The 25086-nt window shown below is 36.2% G+C and overlaps 1 protein-coding gene across 1 annotated transcript in view; it reads right to left on the bottom strand.

Moving 5' to 3' along the window:
* Positions 1-21530, bottom strand: part of tuft1a (tuftelin 1a) — a 37662-nt gene extending 16132 nt beyond the window's left edge. Inside the window, exons 1-3 of the mRNA XM_061982591.2 lie at positions 21343-21530; positions 4913-4996; positions 400-489 (exon numbers count right to left, since the gene is read on the bottom strand). Of these exons, the coding sequence (XP_061838575.2) occupies positions 400-489; positions 4913-4996; positions 21343-21423 (255 nt within the window). The 5' untranslated portion in view covers positions 21424-21530. The remainder of the gene's footprint in view (positions 1-399; positions 490-4912; positions 4997-21342) is intronic.
* Positions 21531-25086: the final 3556 nt, after the last annotated feature.

Genomic DNA, 25086 nt, shown 5'->3' on the forward strand with positions numbered 1-25086 from the left:
CGTTATTGATTTAAGTAAAGTCTGAATGTCATTAAAACAGTTAGCGCCATCTTTTGACACTTCTTCCACTCCCGTCCTTCCACGCTACACCGCTACAACAAAGATGACGGGGAGAAGACGCAGCCGAAGGTGAGCCACGTAAATAAGACCGCCCACTAAATGGCGCATCCTGAAGCGACTGTCAGAAAGCGGCTTGAAGATGGTCTGTAAAACATAATCTATGCAACATTTTGACCAAAGAACCACCACAGACCACAAGGAAGTGTTTTACTTTTAGAAAAAAATAAATAATATGACTCCTTTAATGCGCCCTATAATCCGGTGCGTTTTATGGTCCGGAAAAATACGGTATACACTTGCAGTAACACTCAATGAGTTACGTAATATGGCCCCGCCCACCTTGATCACTTCCACCTGCTCCTCTTTAGCCGGGGTCTCAAGCGTCCTGTCGTTGGCGGGCTGCACCAGCGCATAGGCTCGTCCAACCGGCTGGAGGAACACAACATCGGAATTTACAAGATTGCGTGATCATGACGGCTCTTTCCAAATATGTCCACCGGGGGAAACATGGATGACATCACACGGGAGGAGCTGCAGCATGTTCGGGGTCCGTGTTGCAAAACAACAAGATAGAAACTAATAAAATGTGTCGGAGTTTGGCAAACTTCTTCGGGGCCCAGACACACTTCCTCATATATGACATGGAAACATCACATCAAGCAGGCAGGGACAAACCAAAGGCGGGAAGAGGTTATGCAACTTTGGCTGAAGAAGTACTGATTATTTAACATGTGGGAACCACCCAGATGGGAAGCAGATGTCTCATGCAACATGCACACACATTTTCCAACAGTTAAAGTAAAATTAGTTGTTAAAATAGTCTAAGTAAAGCACAATTTAGGCTTCGAGTAGCCTTAAGTTTGTTTTACAAAGGAACCAAATGTGCTGTCCATAATGTAAACAATAATGCTATGTGATGGTACAAAAATATAAATAATTAAATAATGTACAAAACCAACGATCATAGATAATTGAAAAATATTAATTTTGTAAACAAGCCATTTATATTAAAGATGTCCGATAATGGCTTTTTTGCCGATATTCCGATATTGTCCAACTCTTAATACAGTCATGGAATTAACACATTATTATGCCTAATTTTGTTGTGATGCCCCGCTGGATGCATTAAACAATGTAACAAGGTTTTCCAAAATAAATCAACTCAAGTTATGGAAAATAAATGCCAACATGGCACTGCCATATTTATAATTGAAGTCACAAAGTACTTTTTTTTTTTTTTAACGTGCCTCAAAACAGCAGCTTGGAATTTGGGACATGCTCTCCCTGAGAGAGCATGAGGAGGTTGAGGTGGGCGGGGTGGAGTAGCTGGGGGTGTATATTGTAGCGTCCCGGAAGAGTTAGTGCTGCACGGGGTTCTGGGTATTTGTTCTGTTGTGTCTATGTTGTGTTAAGGTGCGGATGTTCTCCGGAAATGTGTTTGTCATCCTTGTTTGGTGTGGGTTCACAGTGTGGCGCATATTTGTAACAGTGTTAAAGTTGTTTATACGGCAACCCTCAGTGTGACCTGTATGGCTGTTGACCAAGTATGCTTGGCATTCACTTGTGTGTGTGAAAAGCCGTAGATATTATGTGATTGGGCCGGCACGCAAAGGCAGTGCCTTTAAGGTTTATTGGCGCTCTGTACTTCCGTGTACACAGCGGCGTTTTAAAAAGTTCTACATTTTACTTTTTGAAACCGATACCGATAATTTCCGACATCACATTTTAAAGCATTTATCGGCCGATAACATCGGCTGTCCGATATTATCGGACATCTCTAATTTATATCATTAGAAAATTAATTGAAACACATCTAGTTATGGTGGATAAATCATAACTTGAAGCAAAAAAATAGAAAATTAAATTACAATTCAAATTCAAGGAAAATTTAATTTAGCAGCACCTTGTCAGGATTGGGGGTCAAAATGAAATAATGATTAGGGCACGATTTGATTCAGAATCGATTCTCCATTCAAAATCTGTCCTTTTTTTCCAATAACATTGGTTGCCAGTTCTATGATTAACTGCATTCTTTCCTTAAAATTGATAAAACAGTTCTGATGAATTTCGATATTACTTAATAGAAAATTAGTTTTGTTTGAAAAAATAAAATAAAATCTACCCAAACATTTAATCAAGTCAAATACAAATAAGGCAACGAGAGAAGTATCCAACACTTCTCTTTTCTAAAGTAAGTCTGTCCAGCAGATATAGATCATCTACATTAACAATATGATTTTCCTGAGTTGCTGGAAAGGACAGATTTAAAAAATAAAAACAAAATAACAATTTTTATTTATCGATTAAGAATCGTTACAAATAAGAATCACAATTAATTCAAAACACGCTTTTTTTGTCGTCTCTAGTAATGATGTTAGAATAAAAATAATAACACTTTATAATTTTTTTTTTACCTTTTTACATCAAAACGATGTGATGTGCAGTGCTGTTTTTAAATGACCGTAAGTCTTGAACTATAGAAAGTATTTTAATGGTTGAAATCTGCGCTTTTGAGTGTTATACAAGTTATTAGGGTAATAAATAAATAAATGATAAATGGGTTGTACTTGTATAGCGCTTTTCTACCTTCAAGGTACTCAAAGCGCTTTGACACTACTTCCACATTTACCCATTCACACACACATTCACACACTGATGGAGGGAGCTGCCATGCAAGGCGCTAACCAGCACCCATCAGGAGCAAGGGTGAAGTGTCTTGCTCAGGACACAACGGACGTGACGAGGTTGGTACTAGGTGGGGATTGAACCAGGGACCCTCGGGTCGCGCACGGCCATTCTTCCACTGCGCCACGCCGTAATCTACGTCACAGCAGCTCAGACGAGGAACAAAGCCGAGTGGGCGGGGTTTGTTTTCAGAAGCAGCCATCCCGAAACGCATGTGTCAGAAACAGATGGAGAAGCTAATTTTTACAAGAAATTTCTGCATTAAAAGTGATAATATATCATATTGTAGGTGTTTATTACCCTTTGCATTCATAATTTGCTGTTTGTTACATTTTTGTTGTGTTTTGCTTGATTGTAAAAGATGTCTATTGAGGAGCGATGTTCATATCTTGTTAATATTCAATGTTTTATTGTTCATAGTTAATTTTGTAAATCCCACTTTCTTTATTTTCATGTACATTTTGCATGTCCCATTCAGTAAAAAACTGTAAAATTCCATTCCGGTTTTTTTTTTAGGTGGTCTGTCATAACTTATTTAGAACTCAATCGGACATTGTGACTTTTGGTATTAGTGTTCCTCGGGAAAAAAAAGGACCCAAACACACATACTGTACAGCAGATTTTTACAGCTAAATGTGGATTTATAAATTATACACACATACGTTCCCTAAGATCCTCTTCATCCATCCATCTCACTGTCCCTTTATTTAAACTGTCCACCATGGTTGCCCGAGCTTTCAGCCGCTCTGCCCCACATCTTCGTAACTTAGACTCAATATCCCTCTTCAAATCAAGCCTAAAACACACCTACTACTGACTGCTTATTCATTGTAATCATCTTTTCTTCTCTATCTTTGTTGATGATATTATTGTTGTTTTTATCCAATTTGATTTTATTGTTTTGATTTTGTACGGTGTCCTTGTGTGTCCAGAAAGGCGCCTTATAAATAAAATGTATTATTATTATTATTATTATACACATTGGCCCCCCCAGACACATTTTTTCTCTCAATGTGGCCCCCGAGTCAAAATATTTGCCCAGCGCTGCTATAGTGATAATCAAATATCCTTTAATTGTTGTCAAATATTAAAAAATAAAAAATTAAATGCTATGGTTTAGGGTGGAGATATGACAGCAGATAAGTTACTAAACTACAAACTAACAAACAAAGTATATATAGTTTGTTTTAAGATGTAATAATTAATTATGGTACAAAAAACATTTAAATTAAATAAAAACATGTATATATAAACATGTAATTAAATACATTAGAAATGATTACATTTAATATGTTAAATTTAACTAAATTAAATTGCATGTGATTAGAGATGTCCGATAATATCGGCAGGCTGATATTATTGGCCAATAAATGCGTTAAAATGTAATATCGGAAATTATCGGTATCGGTTTTTTATTATCGGTATCGTTTTTTTGGTTTTTTTTTTTTTTTTATTAAATCAACATAAAAAACACAAGATACACTTACAATTAGTGCACCAACCCAAAAAATCTCCTTCCCCCATTTACACTCATTCACACAAAAGTGTTGTTTCTTTCTGTTATTTATATTCTGGTTCCTACATTATATATCAATATATAACAATACAGTCTGCAAGGGATACAGTCCGTAAGCACACATGATTGTGCGGGCTGCTGGTCCACTAATAGTACTAACCTTTAACAGTTAATTTTACTAATTTTCATTAATTACTAGTTTCTATGTAACTGTTTTTATATTGTTTTACTTTCTTTTTTATTCAAGAAAATGTTTTTAATTTATTTATCTTATTTTATTAATTTAAAAAAAAAAGTACCTTATCTTCACCATACCTGGTTGTCCAAATTAGGCATAATAATGTGTTAATTCCACGACTGTATATATCGGTTGATATCGGTATCGGTAATTAAAGAGTTGGGCAATATCGTATATCGGCAAAAAGCCATTATCGGACATCCCTACATGTGATAGAATAGGCTGATGCAGACAATAAAAAAAAAGAGATCCTCTTTGAAAAATAAAAAGTAGTCAGTAAATACAATATAAACAGCGATTGCTTACATGCATAAAAATGTAATAAACTTAGGACAGCACATGTACGTAGAAAACACTGCATGATTGTACTATTTTAGTGTCCCTAATCTTGTGTCCAATCAGGAGACCCTCACCTTAGTGCTGTGGTGCTGCTGCTCGGGGGTCCAAGCTCCTGGGGTCTGGTGGTGCAGTGTGAGTCTCAGTCGCCTGCACCTTTCCTGGAAACAGAAACATAACAATATGGAGAGGCGGGCTCGAACACAATTTCCAAAGAGACCGTTATGGGATGGATTTTTTTTTTTTTAAGTGGAGGACGGACTGAGTCACTACATGAAAAAGGGGCGGAGCCACGTCAGAAATGGAAGTGAAAGATTTTGGAGTCTCCACAGGCACACTTTGGTTTCCACGAAATGCAATGTTATGGACGTCATAGCCACGGAGGGCGGAAAACTTTGGCATTTCTGGGAATGTGGAGAGCGCTGGCAGAAGGTCGCCATGGCAACAAGGCCTTGCAAACAAACGAAAAAAAACCTAAACAATCTGGCGGCACTGTAGGGGAAGTCAGTAATGCAGGAAACGCCTCTGACAGGAAGAGAAAGGGTGTGTGTCCCGTGGGCAGGGAACCCCCGTTATTGATGGTGTGTGTGTGTGTGTGTGTGTGTGTGTGTGTGTGTGTGTGTGTGTGTGTGTGTGTGTGTGTGTGAGGGAGGGAGGAGGTCAGCGACGTTACATAACACATTCCGAACAACAGGATTCCATGGCAAATGTCAGAAACTATTGCAGAGTTTGACGACCTTTGCTGTCATTTTCTCCTTCCTCTCCAGAAAAACAATCAGCCGGAGTCACAAAACATGACAGTTTTTCCTCATCCTGTTGCATTTAGTTAAGACAAAAAATGTTTTTTACATTTCTCCAAGGTCCTGCATTTTATTTTGATTGCAATCATGAATAATAAATGAGAGACATGTAAAAAGTACACTATAATGCCAAAAGTATTTGGCCTCCTGCCTTGACACACATATGAACTTGAGGTGCCATCCCATTCTTAACCCATAGGGTTCAATATAATGTCGGTGCACCTTTTGCAGCTATTACAGCTTCAACTCTTCTGGGAAGGCTGTCCACAAGGTTGCGGAGTGTGTTTATAGGAATTTTCCACCATTCTCCCAAAAAGCGCATTGGTGAGGTAACACACTGATGTTGGTCGAGAAGGCCTGGCTCTCAGTCTCCGTTCTAAATCATCCCAAAGGTGTTCTATCGTATTGGTCTCCCAACCTTTTTTGCACCACGGACCGGTTTAATGTAGGCATTATTTTCAGGGACCAGCTTTCCCATACTATATCGTAACAACTTTATTTATAAAGCCCTTTAAAAACAACCACAGTTGAATAACAAAGGGCTGTACACCACAAAGAACTACAGGCAAAGGACAGACTAAAAAATAACATTTAAAACAGAGGTCAAATACACAATACATACATATATATACATATATATATATATATATATACATACATATACATACATGCATACACATATATATATAGAAATATATACATATACACATACACAAACCCCGTTTCCATATGAGTTGGGAAATTGTGTTAGATGTAAATATAAACGGAATACAATGATTTGCAAATCCTTTTCAACCCATACTCAATTGAATGCACTACAAAGACAAGATATTTGATGTTCAAACTGATAAACTTTTTTTTTTTTTGCAAATAATCAATAACTTTAGAATTTGATGCCAGCAACACGTGGCAAAGAAGTTGGGAAAGGTGGCAATAAATACTGATAAAAGTTGAGGAATGCTCATCAAACACTTATTTGGAACATTCCACAGGTGAACAGGCAAATTGGGAACAGGTGGGTGCCATGATTGGGTATAAAAGTAGATTCCATGAAATGCTCAGTCATTCACAAACAAGGATGGGGCGAGGGTCACCACTTTGTCAACAAATGCGTGAGCAAATTGTTGAACAGTTTAAGAAAAACCTTTCTCAACCAGCTATTGCAAGGAATTTAGGGATTTCACCATCTACGGTCCGTAATATCATCAAAAGGTTCAGAGAATCTGGAGAAATCACTGCACGTAAGCAGCTAAGCCTGTGACCTTCGATCCCTCAGGCTGTACTGCATCAACAAGCGACATCAGTGTGTAAAGGATATCACCACATGGGCTCAGGAACCCTTCAGAAACCCACTGTCAGTAACTACAGTTGGTCGCTACATCTGTAAGTGCAAGTTAAAACTCTCCTATGCAAGGCGGAAACCGTTTATCAACAATACCCAGAAACGCCGTCGGCTTCGCTGGGCCTGAGCTCATCTAAGATGGACTGATACAAAGTGGAAAAGTGTTCTGTGGTCTGACGAGTCCACATTTCAAATTGTTTTTGGAAACTGTGAACGTCGTGTCCTCCGGACCAAAGAGGAAAAGAACCATCCGGATTGTTATAGGCGCAAAGTTGAAAAGCCAGCATCTGTGATGGTATGGGGGTGTATTAGTGCCCAAGACATGGGTAACTTACACATCTGTGAAGGTGCCATTAATGCTGAAAGGTACATACAGGTTTTGGAGCAACATATGTTGCCATCCAAGCAACGTTACCATGGACGCCCCTGCTTATTTCAGCAAGACAATGTCAAGCCATGTGTTACATCAACGTGGCTTCATAGTAAAAGAGTGCGGGTACTAGACTGGCCTGCCTGTAGTCCAGACCTGTCTCCCATTGAAAATGTGTGGCGCATTATGAAGCCTAAAATACCACAACGGAGACCCCCGGACTGTTGAACAACTTAAGCTGTACATCAATCAAGAATGGGAAAGAATTCCACCTGAGAAGCTTAAACAATGTGTCTCCTCAGTTCCCAAGCGTTTACTGAGTGTTGTTAAAAGGAAAGGCCATGTAACACAGTGGTGAACATGCCCTTTCCCAACTACTTTGGCACGTGTTGCAGCCATGAAATTCTAAGTTAATTATTATTTGCAAAAAAAAAAATAAAGTTTATGAGTTTGAACATCAAATATCTTGTGTTTGTAGTGCATTCAATTGAATATGGGTTGAAAAGGATTTGCAAATCATTGTATTCCGTTTATATTTACATCTAACACAATTTGCCAACTCATATGGAAACGGGGTTTGTACATATCCACATAGAAAAGGCAAATACAAATTATCTTAAGAGCAATTTGTTAGATAAAAAGCAGTTGAAAAGTTAAAAAACAGTTTAAACAGTTCAAACTCTCATTTCCACTTGTGCCGGATAAATACAGCAAAAATAAGCGCATGAAAAATAGAACTCACTATAACGTTGAATTAGTTGGAGCCCTGGGCTTGTTTCTTTTCAATGAAATGCAGATGGAACTCAGCCTTTGGCTACAATCTGTCACATTTATATTTGATATGTTCCTTGATGTGCATTGTATCATGTCACAAAGTTATAACAAATGGCAACTTCCTATCAGGAATTTTATTGTACACCTACAGTATGAACAAGCTTATTTATTGGTGTGTCTAGTGGGAGAGGCGAAAGTTGAATTGGAGAAAATGCAGTCGTTTCTAAATTATTGAATGTTTTCCTGCGGCCCGGTAGCAAATGCGTCACGTTGGGGACCTACTCAGTGGCTTAGTGGTTAGAGTGTCCATCCTGAGATCGGTAGGTTGTGAGTTCAAACCCCGGCCGAGTCATACCAAAGACTATAAAAATGGGACCCATTACCTCCCTGCTTGGCACTCAGCATCAAAGGTTGGAATTGGGGGTTAAATCACCAAAAATGATTCCCGGGCGCGGCCACCGCTGCTGCCCACTGCTCCCCTCACCTCCCAGGGGGTGATCAAGGGTGATGGGTCAAATGCAGAGAATAATTTCGCCACACCTAGTGTGTGTGTGACAATCATTGGTACTTTAACTTTAACTTTAACCACTGTTCTATCGGGTTCAGGTCAGGACTCTGTGCAGGCCAGTCAAGTTCATCCACACCAGACTCTGTCATTCATGTCTTTATGGACCTTGCTTTGTGCACTGGTGCACAGTCATGTTGGCCCGCTCCAAACTGTTCCCACAAGGTTGGGAGCATGGAATTGGGGCGTCCCATTGGGGTTGTGAGTTTTTCCTTGCCCTTATGTGGGCTCTGTACCGCGGATGTCGTTGTGGCTTGTGCAGCCCTTTGAGACACTTGTGATTTAGGGCTATATAAATAAATATTGATTGATTGATTGATTGAATTGTCCAAAATGTTTAGTTATCCTGGAGCATTCAAAGTTCCTTTCACTAGAACTAAGGGGCCGAGCCCAACTCCTGAAAAACAACCCCACACCATAATTCCTCCTCCACCAAATTTCACATTCGGCACAATGCAGTCCGAAATGTAGCGTTCTCCTGGCAACCTCCAAACCCAGAATATTTAGGAGCCAGGAAATTTCACGACTGGATTTGTTGCACAGGTGGCATCCTATGACAGTTCCATGCTGGAAATCACTGAGAGCGGCCCATTTGTTCACAAATGTTTGTAGAAACAGTCTCCATGCCTAAGTGCTTGATTTTATACACCTGTGGCCGGGGCCGAGTGATTAGGACACCTGATTCTGATCATTTGGATGGGTGGCCAAATACTTTTGGCAATATAGTGTATTTACTGGCGGTGTACGTGCAGCAGTGTTCCTCTCAGTGACACACTGCAGGAGCTGGGTTGATAAAAGGTGCAAACACTCGGTTACATAACTGCCTTTATATCCAATCAATGAGTGACATATTAAAAGAGCCATATGTGACGCGTCGCCTCTGGAAGACCAAAAAACAATCAAAACCTTTCATGCGACTAACTTGAAAAACACAATCAGCAATACGTGATCACGCAATGATAGCATTCCTCATGTTCACTAAATGCTGCTAACAACATTCCGAGATCTTTCTTTGGCTGCTTGACTAAACAACGTGCAAAACCCAAAACCAGTGAAGTTGGCACGTTGTGTAAATGGTCAATAAAAACAGAATACAATGATTTGCAAATCCTTTTCAACTTCTATTCAATTGAATAGACTGCAAAGACAAGATATGTAACGTTCGAAATGAGAAACGTTGTTATTTTTTGCAAATATTAGCTCATTTGGAATTTGATGCCTGCAACATGCTTCAAAAAAGCTGGCACAAGTGGCAAAAAAGACTGAGAATGTTGAGGAATGCGCGGCAAACACTTATTTGGAACATCCCGCAGGTGAACAGGCTGATTGGGAATAGGTGGGTGCCATGATAAAAGCAGCTTCCATGAAACAAGGATGGGGCGAGGGTCACCACTTTGTGCACAAATGCGTGAGCCAAATTGTGGAACAGTTTAAGAACAACATTTCTCAACGAGTTATTGCAAGGAATTTACGGATTTCACCATCTACGGTCCGTAATATCATCAAAAGGTTCAGACAATCTGGAGAAATCACCAAAAACCAACATTGAATGCCCGTACTGCATCAAAAACTGACATCAGTGTGTAAAGGATATCACCACATGGGCTCAAGAACACTTCAGAAAACCACTGTCAGTAACTACAGTTCGTCGCTGCATCTGTAAGTGCAAGTTAAAACTCTACCATGCAAAGCGAAAGCCATTTATCAACAACACCCAGAAACGCCGCCGGCTTCGCTGGGCCCGAGCCCATTTAAGATGCACTGATGCAAAGTGGAAAAGTGTTCTGTGGTCTGACGAGTCCACATTTCAAATTGTTTTTGGAAACTGTGGTGTGTGGACCAAAGACGAAAAGAACCATCCGGATTGTTATAGGCGCAAAGTTCCAAAGCCAGCATCTGTGATGGTATGGGGGTGTATTAGTGACCAAGGCATGGGTAACTTACACATCTGTGAAGGCACCATTCATGCTGAAAGGTACATACGGGTTTTGGAGCAACGTATGTTGCCATCCAAGCAACATCTTTTTCATGGACGCCCCTGCTTATTTCAGCAAGACAATGCTAAGCCACATTCTGCACATGTTCCTATTACATTATGTAACAATCGGACCTTAAATCCCTGCTGCTATGCCAGCTTGTTATGAAGACAATAGCACCTGTGTCTACTTTAGTGGCCTGTTCCTGTGTTTCCTTTTCAAATACCGCAACCGTCCACTCTGAGGAGTACATCAAAATAAACTTGAGTTATTCAGTGTTGGCCCTGCGATGAGGTGGCGACTTGTCCAGGGTGTACACCGCCTTCCGCCCGATTGTAGCTGAGATATGCTCCAGCGACCCCGAAGGGAATAAGCGGTAGAAAATGGATGGACTGATGGATGGATTCAGCAGTCAAACAATAAGGAAAGTCACGCATGATTCCATGGAAATAAGGTCAGTGATGATAACCATAGAACAAAATAATCAGCCAAATTCCGCTTGTCAAAATCTAATTTGCTTCACCGTTTTTGTTAAAGCATATCCCAGCTCCACTCGGACAAGTCACCACCTCATCCACACTGATAGATAGACAACATTCACACTAGGGCCAATTTAGTGTTGCCAATCAGCCTATCCCCAGGTGCATGTCTTTGGAGGTAGGAGGAAGGACAAATAAATCAAATTACTACTTTGTTTGTTTTTAACTAGCAAAATATTATTGTAACTGTACTATTTAAAAAAAAATTCAAAACACGAAGGAATGTTTGTTTGGTTGAAAAAAAAAAGGATAGTATTATTATTAATATTAAAACATACTACTATTGTTTATTATTTCTACTAAATTATTAGTAATTATATATAATACCAACATATATGAATATAATATAATTTATTGTATGTATTAATAATAGCTGTGATGTTTATCCTGTTGTTTTGCAGGAGTGTTTAAAATATCGTTAGTATAATAAAATCATTAAAATTTGTATAAAACATTTATATATTTATTTAATAGATTATAATATATTATTAAAACAAATTATATTATTGATTCTAATATTCTAATATTTTATGATAATGGACATACATATCATATGAACACGGATATGGTACATTTTTTATCGTTTTTTTTATTATTTAATAATAGTAGTCGTTATTATTAATTTAGTCTTTAATAATATTAATATAATTTAAACAATACAATATATTTAAACTATTATAGAATATTTAAATATATCATTACAAATATCAAAATGTTTATATGAAACATAATACATTAATATCATTATTATTCAAATCGAATATTTTATAATAATTTAAATAATATTACATTATTACATCTATTAAATTATTAGAACATATAATTTTTTTTATATTTTAATGAATAAATAATATTTATATTATACCATATATGTTATATGAATAATATTATTTTTACACTCAAGAATAAAAAAAACAATTACTACTACTAAATAATAAACAAATATATAAATATACCAATGTTTATATACAGTCCATGCTTTTCACATGGCAGTGTAGTGACATAGTAAATCAAATCAACATGAAAAGTAATATGAGATTAGTTTCTGCAATCATCACCGTACACTCTGACAAGAATGAGGAAGGAACCTTTGCACTGCATTTACGTGTTCCTTCAAGGAAAAACTATTAGTGCATGCATTGATTCGTCAGGGCGCTACTTCCCGCTTCTGGGGAGAGCAAACTACACCTGCACTTTTTATCTAGACATTCACCAAAAGGTTCTGTTTTTCTGGGCACGAGTTTAGTAAATGGTCAAAGTCTGCAAGTTTCCCACAAAGACTTCAAGGTGAAAGGATAAACATCATAATATTTGGTGAGAAGCAAGACTAATACAGGTGCAGATAAAAAAAAAAAAAAAAAAAAAAAAGTGCGTGCGTGGAGTCAAATCTCTTGTTTGAGGTTCCTTGCTCAGGTTACAGACACACACACACACACACACACACACACACACACACACACACACACACACACACACACACACACACACACACACACACACACACCATGGAGGCCCATGTTGTTAGGCAGGAATGACACAATCAGCGTGGACCATGCAACAACAACAACAACAATAACAAGTGTAACACAACACACGCACAAAGAGAGCCTGCAGACGATGACGTCACGCGTGGAAAAAGAAGACGTAAACACACAAGCTCCGTGTATAGAAGAGAAATGTGAGCCGCTGCACACAAACAAAGGAACAAAAGATGGCTGCAGGCCTTTAGGAGCTATGGAGACACTTTGTGCCCCTTTTTGGCTCCAGGAGGCCTGCAAGTCATCCGGAGAAAGAGAGAGGGAGCGAAGGATGGAGGGAGTGTGATGGAGGGATGGAGGAAGTGTGGAGCAAAGTGAAAGAAGAGACGCCTGGAAGCACCTGCTGCATTCCACGGAACTTTACCCCGCTCCTGTTGTGTGTTTGTGCGCACTAAATCACTACACAATACACACACACTGTAGTATATACTAAATGTACTGCTCTATACAGTGTATACAGGACCTACAGTTTGTACAAACAGCACAGCCATTATGTCAAATACAAGATCTTTGACCCTGTTTTTGGAGTAAATGCTTAAAACAGCAGGGAATATATAGAGGATCTTTGAGTCTGATTTTGAAGTAGATGCACTAAAAATAGGATCGCAGTCCAGTTATATCGAGGATCTATGGCTAGTGTTTTTGTAATAGAAGTTTAAAACAGTATAGTGGATATATATATATGAAAATACAATATCAGTCCTGTTATATAGAGGATCTTTGACTAGTGTTTTTGCAATACATGTTTAAAACAGTAGTGGATATTTTTATGATCTTTGACGGTTTTTAAAGTAAATGCAATGAAAATACAATATCAGTCCTGTTATATAGAGGATCTTTGACTAGTGTTTTTGCAATACATGTTTAAAACAGTAGTGGATATTTTTATGATCTTTGACGGTTTTTAAAGTAAATGCAATGAAAATACAATATCAGTCCTGTTATATAGAGGATCTTTGACTAGTGTTTTTGCAAATGATGCTTAAAACAGCAGGGAATATATAGAGGATCTTTGAGTCTGATTTTGAAGTAGATGCACTAAAAATAGGATCGCAGTCCTGTTATATAGAGGATCTTTGACTAGTGTTTTTGCAATAGATGTTTAAAATGGTAGTGGATCAAATACAAGATCTTTGACCCTGTTTTTGGAGTAAATGCTTAAAACAGCAGGGAATATATAGAGGATCTTTGAGTCTGATTTTGAAGTAGATGCACTAAAAACAGGATCGCAGTCCTGTTATATAGAGGATATTTGACTAGTGTTTTTGCAATACATGTTTAAAACAGTACAGTGGATATATATATATGATCTTTGATGGTTTTAAAAGTAAATGCAATGAAAATACAATATCAGTCCTGTAATAGAGGATCTTTGACTAGTGTTTTTGCAATAGATGTTTGAGACAGTATAGTGGATACATATATGATCTTTGACAGTTTTTAAAGTAAATGCAGTGAAAATACAATATCAGTCCTGTTATTTGACTAGTGTTTTTGCAAAAGATGCTTAAAACAGCAGGGAATATATAGAGGATCTTTGAGTCTGATTTTGAAGTAGATGCACTAAAAATAGGATCGCAGTCCTGTCATATAGAGGATCTTTGACTAGTGTTTTTGCAATGGATGTTTAAAACAGTATAGTGGATATATATATATGATCTTTGACGGTTTTAAAAGTAAATGCAATGAAAATACAATATCAGTCCTGTAATATAGAGAAACTTTGACTAGTGTTTTTGCAAATTATGCTTAAAACAGCAGGGAATATATAGAGGATCTTTGACTCTGATTTTGAAGTAGATGCACTAAAAATAGAATAGCAGTCATGTTATATAGACGATCTTTGACTATTGTTTTTGCAATACATGCTTAAAACAGTAGTGTATATATATATATATATATATATATATATATATATATATATATATATATATATATATATATATATATATATATATATGTATGATCTTTGATGGTTTTTAAAGTAAATGCAATGAAAATACAATATCAATCTTTGACTAGTGTTTTTGCAAACGATGCTTAAAACAGCAGGGAATATATAGAGGATCTTTGAGTCTGATTTTGAAGTAGATGCACTAAAAATAGGACTGCAGTCCTGTTATATAGAGGATCTTTGACTCGTGTTTTTGCAATAGATGTTTAAAACAATATAGTGGATATATATATGATCTTTGACGGTTTTTAAAGTAAATGCAATGAAAATACAATATCAGTCCTGTCGTTTTGAGGTTCTTTGACGAGTGTTTTTGCAATACATGTTTAAAACAGTAGTGGATATATATATATGATCTTTGACGGTTTTTAAAGTAAATGCAATGAAAGTACAATATCAGTCCAGTAATATAGAGGATCTTTGACTAGTGTTTTTGCAATAGATGATTAAAACAGCACAGCAGTCACGCCAAATGGAAGATTGTTGACTCGTGTTTTTCAATAACTACTTAAAAGGATGACATTAGTCTATATTTGACCAGTGTTTTTGTAATAAATGCTAGAAAAAAAAAAACAGCACATCAGTAATGTTAAGTAGAGAATCTCTGACTCTGTTTTTGAGGTATGCTTAAAAACAGCACGACCGTGACCAGTTCTTTGAGATGGAGGATCTTTCACCAGTATTTTAGAAGTAGATGCGTGTCAAATAGAGGATCTCTGAATAGTGTTTTTGCAATATATGCTTAAAACAGCACAGCAGTTCTGTCACATAGAGGACCTTTGACTGGTGTTTTTTTTATTATAGATTCTGAAAAACAGCAGAGAGCACGTGCTATTTAAAGGATTTTTGCCGTGCATTGTTGTCAGTGCATCAATAGAGGATCTTTGAAAAGCTTGTTTGTGCAATAGATGCTTAAAACAGCACAGCACTCCTGTTATTTAGAGGATCGTTGGCCATTGTTTGTGCAATAGATGCCTAAAACAGCAGGAGGCTCCTGATTGTAAGATATTTGATTGTTTTTTAAGCAGATGCTTAAAAACAAGACAGTCCTGTTATTTAGGAGATCTTTGACCAGTATTTTTTGCAATAGATGCTTAAAACAGTAGTGCAGTCTTGCCTAGACAACATATTTGACTGTTTTTGAAGTAGATGCTTAAAAATAACAAGGCAGTCCTGTGATAGAGAAAATCTTTGACGAGCATTTTTGCAATAGATGCTTAAAAACAGCACAGCAGTCCTGTTTTTTTACCTGTAGAGTCCTAAAAACAGTTATGTAAAGGATCTTTGCCTAGCATGTTTGTAAATGCGCCAATAGAGGATCTTTGAAAAGCTTTCAGCACTACATTCTTAAGAAATAGCGAGGATTTCCTGTCGTATAAAAGATCTTTGACTCGTGTTTTTGCAATAGACGCTCAAAAATAGCATTCAACTTGTGTCATATAAAGGATCATTGTCTAGCATTTCTGTAGTAGGCACTAAAGATCAATAGAGGGCTCTTATCTACTGTGTAATGATCTTTGACTAGTATTTTTGCAGTAGATTCCAAAATAGCTCTTGTCATATAGAGGATCTTTGACTGGTGTTTTTGCATTCGGTCCTGAAAAAGAGTTTGTTGTCATTACATCTGTGACTTCAGTTTATTGGAGTTTTTTTTTTTTTTTTAAGTTAAAGTTAAAGTACCACAGTGATGATGCACGTAAGCGATGATATTACGGGCCTCCGATCCCTCAGGCAGCACTGCGTCAAAAACAGACTTTAGTGTGTAAAGGATATCACCACATGGGCTCAGGAACACTTCAGAAAACCACTGTCAGTAACTACAGTTGGTCGCTACATCTGTAAGTGCAAGTTAAAACTCTACTATGCAAAGTGAAGGCTATTTATCAAGAACACCCAGAAAATCTGCTGGCTTCGCTGGGCCCGAGCTTATCCAAGATGGACTGAAGCAAAGTGGAAAAGTGTTCTGTGGTCTGACGAGTCCACATTTCAAATTGTTTTTGGAAACTGTGGATGTCGTGTCCTCCGTAATATAGAGGGTACTAGACTGGCCTGCCTGTAGTCCAGACCTGTCTCACATTGAAAATGTGTGGTGCATTATGAAGCATAAAATACGACAACGGAGACCCCGGACTGTTGAACAACTTAAGCAAGAATAGGAAAGAATTCCACCTGAAAAGCTTAAAAAATTGGTCTCCTCAGTTCCCAAATGTTTACTGAGTGTTGTTAAAAGGAAAGGCCATGTAACACAGTGGTAAAAATGCCCCTGTGCCAACTTTTTTGCAATGTGTTGCTGCCATTAAACTCTAAGTTAATGATTATTTGCAAAAATGAAGTTTCTCAGTTCGAACATTAAATATATTTTCAATGGTAAACATTTATACTAGAATATTCTTATCTGCCTTCAACGTGTTAATTGATCACCAGGAAGGAAAACAACCAAAAAGAGCTCCAGTTACCGTGAGTTAGTATGATAATAATGAGTAATTACCATGACATCACCTGCCAGAATGTTTGCATAATTGAGCCTTTTTCAGCTTCTTCTTTTGAACCAACCACACCTGTACAGGTTTTTTTTATGTGGACAGTCCTGACAACTCTAACTTTATTTGCTCTATTTATATTAAGAACAAGACGAATAAAAGTGCACAAGACTAAAAACATGTATCCAGCTGTTGGGGTGGATGTGATTGTGTACCTAATGTAGTGTCCATGTGATGCATGGGTTTGAATGTGGGAGGCGTCGCTCATTATTCCCCACAATAATTCTCATCCACTTGGTGTTTTGCCACCGGGGAGCGCGTGAGAAACGAAGTAGCAGAAACATTTTTATGTCACATGTGACACATCATTCTCCCGAATGCGCTGTAACGGCCTTTGCACGCCATACCCCCTTTATGGCCCAATAATAAAAGGTAATGGCGCAGACACGTCTTTTATAGGTTATGACATACGGCGTGATAAGGCGAAAGTGTCCCAGTGCAGATTCACAAGTGAGAGGTCAGAGATGTCCAAAGTGCGGCCCCGGGGGCCATTTGCGGCCCGCAGCTCTTTTTTTTTTAAACGACCTGCGGTACATTCTAAAAATACTACCAAAATAAAAACATAAATAGTGGAATAAAAGAGCAAACAAGTGGAAGGACATTTTTTTTGCAATTTTGACTAATAATGCCATGCAGGCTGTGTTTTTCTTTAAAGCTGTCATTGCTCAAAATATAGTAAATTTAAACAACAATTTAAAAAAAACGTAGAATCGACAGACAAATGTGAAGTTAATCTAGAAATTTTAATATTAAGTTAAAAAAAAAAAAATTACTTATTTACATTTTTTATTTTTTTATTTTTTTTGAGCGGGGCCCATTTGGCTCCCCAAAAATGTTAGTAGATTTATTTTTAAACTGTCATTGTTCAAAAAATTATAAACGAGTCAAAATCAACGTTGTTATGAATTATTGATCCATTCAAGGCTTCAATTACATCACAATGAATATTCCACCTTGAAATATTTTTGAAGAAAATATTGCACATTTCGTGTGTTTGCTATATAAAAAAAAAAAGTTTTCTTTGACAAAAAGGGCATAAAACAGATTTCAAATAAACTAATTAGTATTATTTATTTTTAAAGAACAATACAAAAACTTATAATTGACAGATAAATGAAAAGTTAATCTAGAAATTTAAATATTAAAAGTAAAAAATAATAATAATTATGACTTATTTTTAAGAATGTTTTTTTGAGCGAGGCTCTTTTGGATCCCCAACAATTTTAGTCGATTTACTTTTAAAATGTCACTGCTCAAAAAATAATGAGTCACGATCAATGTTGTTATGAAAACCATAAATATGCTATATAAAAAAAAAGTTTTCTTTGACAAAAAGCGCATAAACTAATTTTAAAAAACAAATTATTATTTATTTTTTTAAACAACAATCAATCAATCAATCAATCTTTATTTATATAGCCCTAAATCACAAGTGTCTCAAAGGGCTGACAATAAAACAACTTATAATTGACAGATAAATGTTAAATTAATCTCGAAATTTAAATATTAAAAGTAAAAATAAATAAATAATTATAACTTATTTTTATGAATTTTGTTTTGAGCGAATGGATCTCCAACAATTTTAGTAGATTTTTTTTTTTTTTAACTGTAATGGCTCAACAAATGATAATGAATCAAAACCATTGTTGTTATGAATGCGTGGCGCAGTGGAAGAGTGGCCGTGCGCGACCCGAGGGTCCCTGGTTCAATCCCACCTAGTACCAAACTCGTCATGTCCGTTGTGTCCTGAGCAAGACACTTCACCCTTGCTCCTGATGGGTGCTGGTTAGCGCCTTGCATGGCAGCTCCCTCCATCAGTGTGTGAATGTGTGTGTGAATGGGTAAATGTGGAAGTAGTGTCAAAGCGCTTTGAGTACCTTGAAGGTAGAAAAGCGCTATACAAGTACAACCCATTTATCATTTATTTATTTATTTATTCAAAGCTGCAATTACTTCACAATAAATATTCCCCTTTAAAGTAAATATTGCACATTTTGTGTGTTTGCTATATTAAAAAAAAAGCTTTCTTTGACAAAAAGGGCATAAACTAATTTTAAAAACGAATTTTTGTTAATTTTTTTAAACAACAATAAAACAACTTATAATTGACAGATAAATGTGAAGTTAATCTAGAAATTTAAATATTAAAAGTAAAAAAATTAATAAATAATTATAACTTATTTTTAAGAATTTGTTTTCGAGCGAATCTTTTTTGGATCTCCAACAAATGTAGTAGATTTTTTTTTGTTTAACTGTAATGGCTCAACACATGATAATTAATCAAAATCAATGTTGTTATGACTTATTGACCTATTCAAGGCTCCAATTTACTTCACAATAAATATTCCCCTTTGAAATATTTTTGGGGAAAATATTGCACATTTTGTGTGTTTGCTATAAATAAATAAAAAGAATTCTTTGACAAAAAGGGCATAAAGCAATTTTTTTTTAATGAATTATTATTTAAACAACAATAAAAAAATAATTGACAGGTAAATGTGAAGTTAATCTAGAAAATTTAATATTTAAAAGTAAAAAATAATAATAATTATGACTTATTTTTAAGATTTTTTTTTTGAGCGAGTCCCTTTCAGTACATTTATTTTTAAACTGTTATGAATGATTGACCTATTCAATGCTACAATTGGAGGACGGCGTGGCAAAGTTGGTAGAGTGGCCGTGCCAGCAATCAGAGGGTTGCTGGTTACTGGGGTTCTATCCCCACCTTCTACCATCCAAGACACTTCACCCCTTGCTCCTGATGGCTGCTGGTTAGCGCCTTGCATGGCAGCTCCCGCCATCAGTGTGTGAATGTGTGTGTGAATGTGCAAATACTGTCAAAGCGCTTTGAGTACCTTGAAGGTAGAAAAGCGCTATACAAGTATAACCCATTTATCATTATTTATTTACAATTACTTCACAATACATATTCCACTTTGAAATGTTTTGCATATTGTGTGGGTTTGCCTTATTAAAAAAATGTGTTTTCTTTGACAAAAAGGGCATAAAAACAAAGTTAAAAAATGTAATAAAAAAATAATAATAATACTAATAAAAACTTACAATCAACAGATAGATCTCAATTTGGTCCAGAGACTTCAGTTATTTAACACTTGTTTTCCAAATCTGTAACAGTCGAAACAATTCATGTGAAATAAAAACGTTCAACAAGTCACAGCCTGCTTTGGTGAGATAAAACAAGTTGAACATCTGCAAGTATTTCATGTTAAATATTAATGAACACAATCTGGATTACATCCAAATTAAAAGTGGTTTGACCCTTAGGGTTTTGTGACGTCTTGCACAACAACCGCGTGTATATTTTTATTATATGTATTCAGATTAGTGGTCCATTGTAAATGTAGGACAGAAAAATTGTCATTTAATTTATGTATTGAAAAATTGGTGGTGGTGGCGACTTGTCCAGGGTGTACCCCGCCTTCCGCCCGATTGTAGCTGAGATAGGCTCCAGCGACCCCGAAGGGAATAAGCGGTAGAAAATGGATGGATGGATGGATAATAAAGAAAAAAATAATCAGGAATCTGATTTAAATTTTAACAAAATATTGGAATATTTTTTATAAACAATTTTTTAAATACATTTTAAACACGTTCAAAATTATATATGATTTGGGTTGAATACTCAAACTAATTCATTTGTAATTTCTTTTAGTATATGAACACATTTTATTCTTGTTTTTTATTGTTTTCATCCAGCGTTTTTTTTTTGTTCTAATCAAACTGAAATTGAACTGATAAGAATTGTCTTAAAAATAAATCAAATACAACATATTTCTAAAAAGTTGTTTAAGAATATAGAGAATTTAGCTTTATAAATCATAAAATAATGGCATTAAAGATTTTTTATGTATTTTTGAATTTTTAGTAACCCATTATAAATGATTTTTCATTTTTTTAAACATTTTTATTCCAGCCAAAATTAAAGGAAACAATATTAGAATAATTCCCTTGAATGATTATAAAATAATAACAATTCATATGTATATTATTTTAAAATAAAAACATATCTAAACCGAAGAAGCATGTTGTAAATGTGCAGTCAGACTCCAGACATTAATGTAAAAATAAAATAATGTGGATTTTCTGACCTTGTCATGTTCTTGCTTCCTGATGTCCTCCATGGTGCACAAACTTGTGCTGCCGCCGTTCATCATCATCACGGCGCACATGTACTAATAATACACAAGCAACAATACTTCAAAGAATGTATAAATAGTCAAAGTTATCCTCTTGTCCCGGTGGCGGCTGTGTGAGTGTGTGTGAGTGTGGGTTTGAACACTAGTGTACACCGGTGTTGTAGTTTTGCTGAGTATTCTCGCTACGTCAGAGCGGGAAAGACACGCCCACTGAATGCAAGATGACCATATATGGAAATGAGGAGGCTTGAAGAATTGAAGCGATGTCAGAACAATATTTGGTCCTTTGCGGCTTCTTGTAAAAGACACACAATAATATGACACTGATGAAATGTAAACATAACATTTTACTTTATTTATTCATGTGGGAACTTGCAATGTGTATAATACTAATATTTATTTATTGTACACAGTTATTTTTTTGTTTAAATATATTGGTATAGGGAGTCAGAAATACTATGTAAGTGATCCTTATGTTTTCTTTGGTTTTTTTTGCCGATTATTTATTGTAATCATTTTTGTATTCTAACATTTATGTGTGTTTTATGTATATGTTTATTTGTAGTAATTGTGTATATTATAAATTAATATATAATTAAAAAATATATATATATATTTTTTTAAATTATATATATATATATATATATATATATATATATATATGTGTGTGTGTGTGTGTGTGTGTGTGTGTGTGTGTGTGTGTGTGTGTGTGTGTGTGTGTGTGTAGAATGTGTAATATGGTATTATATTACAGTGTAAATGTATATTTTAATCATGTTAAAGATTATTACTTCTGCTGACATATTTACTCCTAAAAATATTTTTACACTACATAGTCCATCCATCCATCCATTTTCTACCGCTTGTCCCTTTTGGGGTCGCGGGGGGTCGCTGGAGCCTATCTCAGCTGCATTTGGGCGGAAGGCGGGGTACACCCTGGACAAGTCCCCACCTCATCGCAGGGCCAACACAGATAGTCATAGTTTTTAAATATAATTACTTTCCCAAATGTTTTATTTTTTGTTTGTTTGTTTTTACATTCATGTGTATTTTATAGAACTTCAAATGTATATATTTTTTTATCTGAATTGTTTTGTAAATATTTTTTTATTATTGGTTTCATAAATATAACTTAAAATAATTTATACTTTTTGTTTGTTTGTTTTTACATTCATGTGTATTCTATAGAACTTCATATTTATATATTTTTTTTATTTGAATAGTTTTGTAAATATTTTTTTTAATTATTTGGTATCATAGATATAACTTAAAATAATTGATGTAAAATTTCATCGCATTTGATAAAATGGTATTTTGTTTTATTTTTAATTTGTATTATTTATCAATATATATAGCTATTCATATAGGTAGATAGTAAAAACAGCATTTTATTTTCATTATAAGATAATACGTCAAAATATGTTTTATAAGTATTTTACTATGTATGTTGTACCTTATCTTACAAATTGCTACTACTGCTACATTTTATTAAACATATATTGAACTTTCTCGGTTTTTAAATGTAGCTTTACTTTGTTAAAAATATTTTTACCTTTTTTATAGATATTAGAGTAGTTATTGAAGTGAATTATATTTATATAGCGCTTTTTCTCTCGAGACTAAAGCGCTTTACATAGTGAAACCCATTATCTCCTTTTTTTAAACTATATTTTAACCAGTGTGGGTGACACTGGGAGCAGTGCCTTACCCAAGGGCACAACGGCAGTGACTAGGATCGAATCCGGAACCCTCAAGTTGTTGGCACGGCCGCTCTACCAACCGAGCCACGCCGTTAGAATATAGTTCAAATTAATAAGAATACATTTCCATTTGATTTATGCCTTTAACATCCCACATTTATCAACCGATTTGAAAGTCAAAATGCTAGCATGCTAACATTAGCATGCTAACTTTTTTAAAGCAAAATGTACACTTTTTTTTAGCTAATTATGCAGCCGTCTACCTTGCAGTCATAACTTGGTGCCTGAAATATACTAACTGTTAGCATGATAGCATGCTAACTTTTTGGGGGTAATTTTGCAATCCTATACCCCAGAGCAGGGGTGTCTAATGTACAAACTGGTTTTATCCGGCCCACGTGATGAGTTTAAAAATTAGCTGCTTTTTTTTTTTTTTTTGGAACAAAAGAAACTGCTGTTCTAAATGTGTCCACTGGATGTCACAATAGCAATTCTGTTAGGCAAGCAAACGGTTTATACTGATGCCAAGCAAGAGGTACACAGTAAAAGGGGACTGTGGCTCCTCCTACTCGACCCACATGGAACTTAAAACCTGCCGTTTTATGTCTTCTGCTTTGAACACATGGTCATTTGGCAACCTTACTCCCCCAAAATGTCTCTGTCAAACACGAGAAAAGTGAACTTAACCCTTTTGAATAATTTTTTACCTCCGTTTCTTACGGTTTGTTGAGTTAGCACTGGATTGATAGGTGGACATGACAAAGGAGGTATTTGATACCTAGAAGAGTTTACATGTTGTGTTTTTTGTTCAGTCCCAGAAAAAAATGTGACTTAAAGTTTAATCCTGGCTTTGTAGATACACTGAGATCAAGTCTAAGCTCATTGTGTTTTTGAAACCGCACCACTTTCCTCAGAATTTTCAACAAACTTGAAGTGTTTTGTCCAAAGGATTATTTGTGATTTGTACGTTTTCAGAATATGCTTGTTCTATTTTTTTGGCCACATTAAAACAAAGAAAACAACCTGAAATTGTCTTTATTTTTAAGTTATCATGCCATGATCTTACCATTCCGGCCCACTTGGGAATAGATTTTCCTCCATGCGGCCCCTGAGCTAAAGTGAGTTTGACACTCCTGCCCCAGAGTCTTATAAATCGGTACTTGACATATGCTAACTATTAGCATGCTTACATTAAAGGCCTACTGAAACTCACTACTACCGACCACGCAGTCTGATAGTTTATATATATCAATGATGAAATCTTAACATTGCAACACATGCCAATACGGCCGGGTTAGCTTACTAAAGTGCAATTTTAAATTTCGCGCGATATATCCTGCTGAAAACGTCTCGGTATGATGACATCAGCGCGTGACGTCGCGGATTGTAGAGGACATTTTGGGACAGCATGGTGGCCAGCTATTAAGTCTCTGTTTTCATCGCAAAATTCCACATTATTCTGGACATCTTTGTTGGTGAATCTTTTGCAATTTGTTCAATGAACAATGGAGACAGCAAAGAAGAAAGCTGTAGGTGGGAAGCAGTGTATTGCGGCCGACTTCAGCAACACAAACACGGCCGGTGTTTCATTGTTTACATTCCCGAAAGATGACAGTCAAGCTTTACCATTGGCCTGTGGAGAACTGGGACAACAGAGACTCTTACCAGGAGGACTTTGAGTTGGATGCGCAGACGTGGTACCGTGAGTACGCATGCAGCTGCGGCTTCCAAACATTTGATCGCTTGCCCCAACGTGCGTGCCGCTATGTGCCTGTCACGTACGTTACTTTGAGGACTTTGGGGAAATATATGTACTGTATGAACTTTGGGGAGGTGAACGGTACTTTGGGCTGTGGGATTGAGTGTGTATTGGCTGTGGGATTGAGTTGTATTGGCGGGTTATATAGACGGGAGGGGGGAGGTGTTTGTTATGCGGGATTAATTTGTGGCATAATAAATATAAGCCTGGTTGTGTTGTGGCTAATAGAGTATATAT

The sequence above is a fragment of the Nerophis lumbriciformis genome, linkage group LG21 (assembly GCF_033978685.3).
Source record: "Nerophis lumbriciformis linkage group LG21, RoL_Nlum_v2.1, whole genome shotgun sequence".
Lineage (NCBI taxonomy): Eukaryota > Metazoa > Chordata > Actinopteri > Syngnathiformes > Syngnathidae > Nerophis > Nerophis lumbriciformis.